Source organism: Azolla caroliniana, unplaced genomic scaffold (assembly GCF_043228905.1).
Source record: "Azolla caroliniana isolate FFs.n. ecotype wild unplaced genomic scaffold, voAzoCaro1.0.p SCAF_396, whole genome shotgun sequence".
NCBI lineage: Eukaryota > Viridiplantae > Streptophyta > Polypodiopsida > Salviniales > Salviniaceae > Azolla > Azolla caroliniana.
In genome coordinates, this window is record NW_028230831.1 from 16,940 (window position 1) to 28,467 (window position 11,528).

Genomic DNA, 11,528 nt, shown 5'->3' on the forward strand with positions numbered 1-11,528 from the left:
CTCTCTCTCTCTGTGTCTGTGTCTTCCTGCAACACGCGTCTCCACCTGTGAATAAAAAACAAAACAAAAAACTATTACCCTGCTTCTTCTTCTTCTTCTTCTTCTTCTTCAGCTTTCCTCTCTCTCACATAAATCCTTCTCTTTCTTCTGTTGTCCTTCTGTTTCTTTCTTTCTTTCTTTCTTTCACCTTCACCTTCACCTTCACCTTCCTGCTTTTCTTTCCTTCCTTCCTTCTTCTTCTTTCTTCTTCATCCTTCATTAATCCTTCCCCCTGTTTCTTCACCTTCCTGTTTCGCCTCCTCTAAAAAAGCTCCATTTGGGCGATCTCCCCTCTTCTGTGTTTTTGTCTTGTTTCATTTGGGCGACCATTTCTCTGGCGAAACTTAATCGGAGAGATAATTTGTCTTGGCAAAATTTATTTGGGTGATAATTTTCTCTTGGAAAATCTCATTTGGGCGATCTTTTTTGTCTTGGAAAAAAATTCATTTGGGTGATAATTTTCTCTTGGAAAACCTCATTTGGGCGATCTTTTTTGTCTTGGAAAAAAAAAATCATTTGGGTGATTATTGTCCTTCCGGAACCTCATTTGGGCCATCATCCACTTGCTGCAAATATTTTTCTGGCTAATCTCCATTTGGGCGATCTACATTTTCTGCAAGATCTCATCTGGACTGTCTGCATTTCTTCTTAATCTCTCATCTGGACAGTCACCATTCTTATATAAGATTTCCATTTTGGCGATTTAAATTCACTAAAATTCTCTGATCTCTCCCTCTATTCTATATTCCAAATGATCTTGAACACCATGTTGTTATGCTCAAATTCATGTGCTCTTTCCTTCAATTACATTTCAAGGTTAACCGCATTTGCATCATTAGAGGTAATTTGTTGTACATATCACTACTAAAGTATCATCCATCATCATTATGTGGGACTAGTTGAGCTCATCATTTTTGCTACAACTCAAAAGGCATTGCTCAAACTAACCATCCTATAGGATCCACATCCGCATAGATAATTATGCATATCTAGAATCAAGAAGTGCAAGAAATAACAAGGTCAAATTTAGGATAAAGGCGTGTGCAAGGAACCATTAATCCATCATGGCAAGTAGTTGCAATGTTTTGCATATCAACACTTATAATCCCAAAGAGGATGAGAGTACCTTCACAAACATATTGCCCAGTGAGATCGGTTTGAATGTGGAGGGCAAATCGAACCTTGAGTTTTTCTTGGATCACATCACTCCGTCAGTGCAATGCTTGCCCAAGGTAATACAATTTAACCCATTCGTTCATACATTCACTTAGGTCTAGTTGGATGTCATATATATATATATATCACAGGAATCTTTAGACATTTTCGCCCATGTGGGATTAATAGCCTAGGTTTCTTCATATGGGAAATTGGTTATTTCCCATCTTATCCATACATTTTGATAAACACTGTGAACATCATTGAAGAGATTTGATGTGGGCATGGAGTGGGGAAATCAGTGGTAGCACGAAGTAAAATTTAGGGATTTCTCAAAACAGAGAATCTATCATCAAACAATATTCTATGTCGCAAGAAATTCTAAAGCTTCTCGTGATGTAATATTGTTGTGATGGTTGAAGATTATCATGGCTCATCCATGGATATAAATCTTCACTCTTAAAATACCAACTTAGAAACCTAATCTTGGTATGGAAATGTGCACAGGCTATGTATGAAGATGAAGCTTTATATGGAAAGTGGAAGCAACTAGGGGCTGACGAGGAGGGAAAGCCAATTTTCTTCAATCTGGGTGACTTGTGGGCGTCTTTTGATGAGTGGAGTGTGTATGGAGCAGGTGTGCCTCTGGTCTTACCATGTGGAGAGACTATAATGCAGTACTATGTGCCCTACCTCTCAGCCTTGCAGATCTACCACACTAGTAAAAGGTATATATATATACTGCCGTGCATTCGACTCTTTTACCTTGTTTATCCCATGATCTTATGCATTCAACATGATTGTGTGTCAGTCCATTGAACCACAGTAATAATAGATCAATAGAAGTCCATGTTTTTTTTTGTTTGTGAAATGTTGTCCATGCTTTTTTTGTTTTGTTTTCACCTGTTAAATTCCATATTAGTTTTTGCTTGTATAATGATGACATTTTGATTGTTTGGCTAGGCCTCCATACCATGAGGAGAGTGATTGGAGCGATGTCAGCGACATGCGAAGTGTAGCTAGTAGTGATTTTGGGAGTGACAATGAGAACGAGAAAATGCAATCGAAGTTTCAGGTGAAGGCTGTGACAGAGCAATACTGGGATAACCTAAGCTGTGTTTCTTCAGATAGGCTGAGCTTTAGTATGTCGAGCGATGAATCTGAGTGTAGACAAGGAGACCTTGTGTTCGAATATTTTGAAAGATGTTCTCCCTATGGTCGAACACCTCTTGCAGGAAAGGTATGCATATATACGTAGATGTAAAGATATACATATACCACTTAATGCACACATACACACACACAGACACACTTACTCATACACACACACACAAACAAATGCAGATATGCATCCAGATACATCCATACATATACATAGATGTATATAAATACACACATACATTGATACATCCATGTATACATTTATAAATATATCTATTATGCCGTCTCCACTCCCCATCCAGACATGGTATATGCCATAATCTAAGTTGAATCTCCTTTATTCATTGCCCGGGGTTATTATGCGTCTACTGTAGACTTCAATGTGGATACATGGGTCTACATGGAGGCCAGAGCCATCATGGTTATTGTTGTGCTTATTGGAATCGAGATTCCTAGTTGGGTTACTATCATGTGGGGAGGCTCAATATAATACAAATCCCTGCATTTCTTTCTATCTTAATTTCTGGGGTAGGCTTGACATTCTTTATGGTGTTAGCCAAGATTATGTTAATGGGAACCTCCTGTTCAGTTCAGGAAAGATGAGGAGAAGTTTAGGAAACAGTAACACAATATTTTGTTCATTAACTATCAATTATACTATAAGTGAAGTATCTTTTTTGTTTACTATCAATCCACAGATGTCAATTATCATTAGAGTGAAGTTGACCAGGGGTTGCCCCATTATATTGTGGATACGCATTTGGTCACCGCAAAAATGTGCATAGCTACGATAGGGACATAGACCAACCTAGGGTTTAAGAGAAAATACGAACAATAGTATTTGTGAAAATAAACCTAATAGTATCATGTTATGTCCTTATTGGGTAAAATTGCATCATGATACATAATGTTTTCCTGCACTCGGGCAGATTCGGGAGCTTGCTGTTGATTTTCCTCAGCTCTACACACTTAAGAGTAATGAATTGTCTCCAGCAAGTTGGGTCTCAGTTGCATGGTAAGCTATCAAAAGAACAAGGAAAATCAAATTTCTTTCAAGGAAGGCATGCTAGTATTGTGCGTGTGGAACCTTGTTAAATTAAGTACTAATAAATTAATAATCATTATCTTTATAAATCTATACAGGTATCCGATATATCGTATACCTACCGGACCAACGATGAGTGATTTGCCAACATGTTTCCTCACATTCCATTCTCTCTGGACACCTCCCTTGCTTCAAGGTGTGGATGAATCATCAAACACACATTGTTTTTCTTTACAGATACATCTTATCTCAACATTTTTTCTTTACAAAACCATCTTACTTCAACATTGTTTTCTTTACAAAAACCATCGTAACAACATTCACTCTTCAACAAAAATGTGTTCAAATTTTATTTTTACTGAAAATGTCATTGACATGCCTTGAATATACAATATCGTAAAACATTTTGTTTTTGTTAAAAACATCCTTTCATGTTTGTTTCTTTAAGAACGGATCGGTTATAAAACATATCTTCATTGTCATAGATGCACAGGTTGACTTCAGGTCTAGTCCAGCCTTAGTGTTAGATGACAACTGCTACAGAAATACATGTTGGATGGGTTCGGATCAGATGTTGGTTTCAGATAATTCAAGCAACAATATGAAACAAGAGCAAGAGAAGTGGCTCCACGAGCACGCAGCATGGAGGGTTAAACCTGGGATGGTGGTCGAGTTGCCTGCATTTGGCTTGGCCTCTTATAAGCTAAGGGGTCCATTTTGGGCTTCGGCAAAGGCTGCTGATAAAGAACGTGTCATGTCTCTCATTAACTCTGCGGACTCATGGATACGACAACTCAAAGTCCGACATCCTGACTTTGATTTCTTCGTCTCGAGGGAGGGCATTACAACTTAAAAAACTGAGTTGAACTCTCGGAAACGAGGAAAGGATTCGATCGAAGATGAAGACGAAAAGTTGCTAACCAATTTTGCAAGAGATAGGGAGGTGGTTTGATAGTGTATTTAGTAGGTGCTTTGTGACAGTACTTTTGCTTTTTTTCTTTCAGCTTCTTAAAGAAGGGGGGATGGGGGTGGGTGATATATAGTTGGATTATCATAGGTGATGTGCCAATACATAGTATCATAGGTGATGTGCCAGTACCTAGTGTTATAGGTGATGTGCCGATATCTAGTAGCATAGGTGTGTGGTAGTCCCTAGTATAAGAGGTGATGTGCCAGCATTTAGTATCATAGGTGTGTGCCAATACCCAGTATGAGAGGTGATGGGGCAGTACCTAGAATCATAGGGATATGCCAATGCTTAGTATCAAAGATGATGTCTCGGTATGTAGCGTTTTGCTTTAGTGTACATTCTTGTCAATGTGTGGATCTAATGGAGGGATCTAATTTCTTTTGCTACAAAAGAGCAAAAGCTGTAGTTTGGAGTTTTATTTATTTTTCTTGGTGTGAAGTTTTTTTTCTTTTGGGATGTGGGTAGCAGCATACAAGAGAACAACCCTCTCAATATGTGTATGTATATTCTGTACAAATTTCGATCTCCTCAATCAAAATGGCAAAAAATTGTAGAAAAATTTGATCCTCGTTTGTGAAGTTTGTATTGCAAGTGGTGGAGTATCTTTGGTGTTTCTCCTTTATTGTAGCTTGTTGTATCGTGATTCGAAATAATGCTTGGATATTTGCTTCTTTTGTTCCATTATTGTGTTTTATCACCTTGTGTGGTTTGCTTGGGATTCATGGTTTGTATAATATGGTAAATTGTAATTAACTTTGGAGTATTCAATGTATCATTTATTGCATTGTGAGCTTGATGTAGTTTCCTATGAAGAGTGATCTCAATTTGATGTAGTTTCCTATCACGATTTGCAATAATGCTTGGATATTTGCTTCCTTTGTTCCATTATTGTGTTTATCACCGTGTGTGGTTTTGCTTGGGATTCATGGTTTGTATAATATGGTAAATTGTAATTAACTTTGGAGTATTTAATGTTTCATTTATTGCAGTGTGAGCTTGATGTAGTTTCCTATGAAGGGTGATCTCAATTTGTTGCATGACTACACAAAAAAAATGAATATCCACACTAATACATAAAAGAATGATTATTTGCAACAATTAAAACATTGTTTTTGGGTTTTTGAGAGATTGTGATAGACAATAAAAACTAATTGGGAATTCCCAACTGCAAACTATAATACTGTTTTTTTACCAAAAATTTGATGTTTGCTTTGATGAGAAAATAATAATGTCTCTAAATTGATGCATTATCCAGCCTAGGTCATTGATAATAGTGCGGTTGATGATGATAGCACTTATTGTGGCAAAAGTTGGACGATCAGAGGAAGGTTGACTCAATGGAGTTGGAAGGCCATGTGCAATTGCGCTTTAATATGTAATTTGTGCACTCAATTTACCCATCACTTTTTGAATGAAAGGCTCGAAGAGTGTGTACAATTTTTTTTAGTAGTCTAAGCAAGTGCTTCTAAAATTTGAAGATGAATTGTTGCCTAATGATAATTGAAAATGTAATCTTGTTAACTATGATGCTTGAATACTTCTCTCATAACTAGGTCTATTGATGTATGATCATATGTATATGGGATTAGTATATGTAAGGAAATGTGTTACCTAAGTGAAATGATTCACCACTGTGAGGATGACATTGAAACACTTAGAATGCAGGAGGCCAATAACAAAATCCAAAATCAATGAATGACATTGAAACACTTTGAAGACATGAGGCTAATAATAAAATCCATGGACAAGTAGAAACTAGTGTTGTGATGTGATCGGGTCATGATCCAAAAATGTCAAACATAAGAGGTTGATGTAAATTGAACCAGGATAACGGAAGTAAAACATGCATAAAATAATTATAATATAAAAGATTATAACAACAAGCACCACTACAATTGATTAAGGTAAATGATTGCAAAATATCATGTTTTACCTTTTGGAGGCCATGGTGTTGAACTTTTGACTAGATACATTGAATTAGGCGCCATGCACGAATAAACAAGTGCTTACGAAGTTAACGATAGTGGGGCAAAGTGCTACCTAGTGCTATAGAATAAGAAAAAGGCCAAACTTTTCGGGTTCTCTTTTCTTTGGATTTTTTTGGTTCCATCTTCTTTCAATTTGGGGTTTTTGGGTTTTCTTCCATGTGAATTTTTTAGTGCTTGTGTTTTTGGAAAACTTTAAGGTTATCATTAGGGAGATTTTATTTCCTACTTGAGGGCTTAGTTTTTCAAAGGTTGGAATTAGAGGGGAACAATTCAATGAGATGTGATCAAAATTTTGATTTTGTTGGATTTATTCCTTTTGTCTAATCATTTGTAGGCCTTTATATCCGGTTCCTCCTAATTTGTCTACTTGAAATGCATACTTTTGGCCAAGCGGCCAATTTTGTTTACTATTTAATTTGCAACTCAACACATGAGGGAGCTTGTCCAAACTCGTGAAGTGGTGTTTCTCTCGCAAAGTCTCAACGTGAGAGAAATTGTTCCCTGCATAAAGGCTCTCCACATAGCACACTCATTTTCTCATGGACTGAACATAGGTTTGATCCCCTTATCAATCACTAAAGTACCCCTACCACAATCCCCAAAATTATGATAATCCCAAATTACCCCTAATAAGTTAAATATTTGTTAACTACCCTTTCCCCTATTTCCTAAAGCTCTCTACTCATTATTTTCCCCTTATACTAGTCAATCCAATCCAACTTTGAGATGATTTACCATACATGTTTGATTGAATCATTCTTGAATGCAAATGCGCGTATGATATGTATGGTTCATTCTATGCATGTAAGCACAAGCACACCACCACCACTCACCTTCCACCATCATTATTCACATGGGGAATGGTGATCTCGAAATCACTTGTCCATTTTGTGTTCCATGATGTCAAGTCTCTTGATCATGCTTTTAGCACTTTGTTTGGAACGGTTGAATGTAGTTCCTTTAGTGATGGTACAATTTTTAGGAAAAAGGAAGGAGACGCAACCATTGTGGAAATTACTTAGTAGTACTATCATATGCTATGAATATTTGGAAGGCTCGATGCTCCTCCATTTTTCATTGGGTTAAGGCTCACAAGTTGAAGTGGAGCGTAACATTTGGCCGGACATGGTCTATACTTTGAAAGGATAATGGGATGGTTTTATTGTGCATTCAGATGCTAAAATTGGTCAGTGTCTCCAACTTATTACTTTTGGAAAAATACTCCACTTCCGTCCTTCAAAGATGGTAGCCCTTTTTTTCCAGAAAAATTATTCTTCATTAGTAGAACTTCTGCATACATGACGAAATGAGTAGTCTGAAAATATTGGACATCTATATGTAACAGAGCATAAAGAAGCAGAGTGAAAGACTAAAAAGAATGACATTGGACATCTATATGTAATGAACATCTAGCAAAACCCCTTTGAGGATGATTCATCCTAACCTTCTTCTATTGAACAATCAACACATACTAGTGCCATCGACTTAGCTGAACATTTCTGTGGGTTACTTCAACACCTGCTTCAATTGCTGCATTTGTAGACACCAAAATTTCCATGATGCACATGTAACTATTTTCTTCAACTTATGTTGAATTAGCCTTATGCAGGCTGACCAAAAGACTTTATATCCTCATTGAGATCTACATCAGAAAAAGTTCCTTCCAGATCTTCAAGGTCTTTTAGAAATTCCAATTCAATCGAAACGTTCTAAAAGACCGAATTTCATCTAATGCTTCTTTGGAGACTTGGTAGGAGAAATATCATTACAACTAAGCAAATCCAGAACAATATCACTGCCCGCTACATCTACAATCTCCAAGGTTGCATTTTCCTTGCTATGTTTATCACATCTACACCATCACACACATGTAGAGGTTCCATACTTTCATTGGTTTCATCCGGACAGAACATATGTTAAGCGTTGGGATAACAACACAACCAGTCACGAATAAGAACGCATCAACAAGGACGTAGTACGAAGAGGAAACGACAAGAGGAAAGGAAAGCAAAGAGACGGCCAAATGTGAAAGGCCCATACCCTAAACGTGAAAGCTATATAAACCACATAGTAGTGGCTTTGTGGGGGTTCTCCCATTTGTAAAGATCTCCTATTGATTAGAGCTAGAGCTTCCTCTCCTCTTTCTTGTAAACCTTTGAGCTTAAGAGAGATTAGTGAAGTGTTGAGTTAGAGAACACTAACCTATCCCCTTGTTGGTGCTAGACCTCTTAGCAAAGAGGGTTAATAATAGACATACTCTTGCTTCTTATTGTCTATACTATTGATCTATTGTTTATGAGAGAGAGAGCTTGAGAGAGTGAGAGAGATATCGTGCTTAATCATTTACTAATCGTTGAGTGAGTGTGAGGCTCGGAGGTATCCGACAACCATCTCCGCCCGATTCGCCATCAAGAGGGTATACGCCGGTCCGAATCCCGCACGACATCGAGGAGCTTACTCCATCGATACATAGATCCTTAACATCTATTTGGCGCTGCTGCCGGGGATACGACCGACGCTTGAAGCCCATTTTTGAGTGGTCAAAAACTCGGAGGCAAACCACTCAACGAAGGAAGAAATCGCAAGAGAACCACCATTTTCTGTTTTTCATCATTTCAAAGTTTAATTAAGTCCCATTTTCTGTTTTTTCATCATTTCATAGTTTAATTAAGTCCCATTTTCTGTTTTTTCATCATTTCATAGTTTAATTAAGTCCCATTTTCTGTTTTTTTCATCATGTCATAGTTTAATTAAGTCCCATTTTTTGTTTTTTTCATCATTTCATAGTTTAATTAAGTCCCATTTTCTGTTTTTTCGCTCGGTTAACATTAAACATTGTGGAGGTTTAGGCCGTTACGGGGCAAGCATAATCACCGCGAGTCTCGTGGCTTACGATCACTCCACGGGTCACAAAGCGACCGTTGGCGCCAAAAAGTTTGAATTTCCCACGCAAAGCTCGTCGAAGATTCAACCTTCGACGAAGATTCATCCTTCGACGAACATTCAACCTTCGACGAACATTTAACCTTCGACGAAGGTTCAACCTCCGATGAACATTCATCCTGCGACGAAGGTTCAACCTCCGACAAAGATTCATTCTTTGACGAACATTCAACCTTCGACGAAGGTTCAACCTCCGACGAACATTCATCCTTCGACGAAGATTCAACCTGCGACGAATCTTCAACCTGCGACGAAGATTCATCCTTCGACGAAGATTCACCCTTCGACGAACCTATAAAAAAAAAAAAAGAAAAAAAAGAAAAAGAAAAAAGCTTGACCAGAAAACATGGCCGGATCCTCATGGACAGAAATGTTCAAAACCCGACCTGCACGCTTGGAAGAGTCCACGCAAACCGACCAAACCCACGATGCTGGCCCACCTAACCCGACTCAGTACCACAGAGGGTGGCTAACTCCGGGGATACTACCAAACATGAACCTCCCATCGAGCCCAGGAACTAAAGCACTTCTCAACACACCCCCACTACAGGAGAGCCCAATGGCAGACCCACTCAGTGTAGAACGACATATACGAGACGCAGCGCAAGAGTTACGAGTGATAGAACACGAAATCAATCTATGGACGGTACAACTTGCGAAAGGAGGACAACCGAAAAGCACCACTCGAGATATCGAAGCTGCTTTGGCCGAAAGGAAGGATAGATTCGCACGAGTGCAACAAAAACATCACTGCCTAGAAACATCATCACACATACACCGCCGAAGTTAGGAGCACAACCCCGTACCGCGTTCGAGCACAACGGGCGATAGCCCGAACGAAACCCGCGCACAACGACACCCGGCACCACCATGCATGGGCACAATCCCTACACCTGACCAAGCTACCCCTACACCTCCAAACGCCGAACTCGCACTAGCGCTACAATCCATACAAACTCTTGTAGCATTGATGGAAAAAGAGCGAGCACCCATAGACCATCTGAGAAACCTCACAAATGACAGTGGGAAGAGTGCTTCCATTTCTAAACTAGTACCCCATTTCCTCGGTTTCGGCGATGCCTATGACCATGTCGAGAGGTTCAAACAGATTTGCCGCGCTTACGAACCCCTCACAGAGATCACCAAGGTAGCTGCATTTGGACTCACACTTGACGACCAAGCCGACATCTGGTTTCGAACCTTGAATGAAGACATCGCCGCCGATTTCGAGTACGTCATCGAGGATTTCTTGATAAACTTCGCTTGTCGAGGGAATAAATGGAACCCAATTGACCAACTTTTCACCCTCAAACAAGAAGCAAACGAAACGGTCAGGGACTACATACGTCGCACGAAAAGCTTGCATCATCGTTGTAGTCCGAACGACAAGATGTCGGATGACAAGTTGATGAGCCGTTTCATTAATGGGTTGTTTGATACGACACTCCAAAATTTCCTGATTGCCCGGATGTGTCGATCGTTTACTGAAGCCTGCACAGTAGTGATGACCTTTGAAGATTCGATGAGTGGATTACACATACCCACTCACGCACCCATGAACAACCGCGAGAAATCCTCCGACCCCACCCCTGCTCTACCCACACCACCGCGAACACCCCGTATAGAAAGACCCCAAGCATACACCCAACGAGAAAATGTAAGGTGCACGGTATGTCACGGACACCACATGGGACATGAGTGTCCCCTCCTTCATCAATGATGGCCGCAATACTGTAAGTGGTGCAAAGCTTTCGTAATGCATACGCAAGAGAACTGCTGGCAAGCCCCCACTGGAAGGTACGGCCAAACGCCAATGGTGGAACACCCACGCTCCCCCCCACCACTTAGCCGCCCACCACTACCAGCGATACTCCCTCAACAACCCCCACTACCGCGCATCGGTGCCCGCCTCGCTGAACTGGAGTATACCACAAATAACCAAACCTAGGTCAGAACGAGAACCCCCGAATATGAAGACCCGTACAAGGAGTATGGCATTGAAGAAGAGGTGTTATCCCATTTCGTGGATTTTGAAGGCGACCAAATACCAGTGTATGTCCTGAGAGGGGAACAACGTGGACCCCCTATGGGATACCGCAACAACAATGGTCTGAGGAGGTCAGAATTGAAATGCTTCAACTGCCAAGGCCCGCATATGGTTAGCGAGTGCCCAACCAAACATGAGTACTACAACCGGATGGCCCAACGACCACGACACCTCCCACTC

General features: G+C 39.9%; 1 protein-coding gene across 2 annotated transcripts; it reads left to right on the forward strand.

The window, feature by feature from the left end:
- The first annotated feature begins 602 nt into the window (after positions 1-602).
- On the forward strand, positions 603-4,939 carry LOC147848319 (uncharacterized). Of its 2 annotated transcripts, XM_087338496.1 has the most exons (7): positions 603-1,052; positions 1,089-1,271; positions 1,702-1,922; positions 2,158-2,434; positions 3,285-3,370; positions 3,499-3,596; positions 3,886-4,939. In XM_087338496.1, the coding sequence occupies exons 2-7, from the start codon at positions 1,104-1,106 to the stop codon at positions 4,251-4,253; spliced, it is 1,218 nt and encodes a 405-aa protein (XP_087194622.1). In that variant the 5' UTR covers positions 603-1,052; positions 1,089-1,103; the 3' UTR covers positions 4,254-4,939. The 2 variants fall into 2 exon arrangements, with proteins under 2 accessions (XP_087194622.1, XP_087194621.1); XM_087338495.1 differs by having other exon boundaries at positions 603-1,271.
- The last annotated feature ends 6,589 nt before the right edge of the window (positions 4,940-11,528 follow it).

Coding starts and splice junctions, on each gene's coding strand:
- LOC147848319 (XM_087338495.1), top strand. CDS start 1,104: ATGGCAAGTAGTTGCAATGTTTTGCATATCAACACTTATAATCCCAAA. Junction 3,371..3,498: donor AGTTGGGTCTCAGTTGCATG/GTAAGCTATCAA, acceptor AAATCTATACAG/GTATCCGATATATCGTATAC. Junction 3,597..3,885: donor GACACCTCCCTTGCTTCAAG/GTGTGGATGAAT, acceptor TCATTGTCATAG/ATGCACAGGTTGACTTCAGG.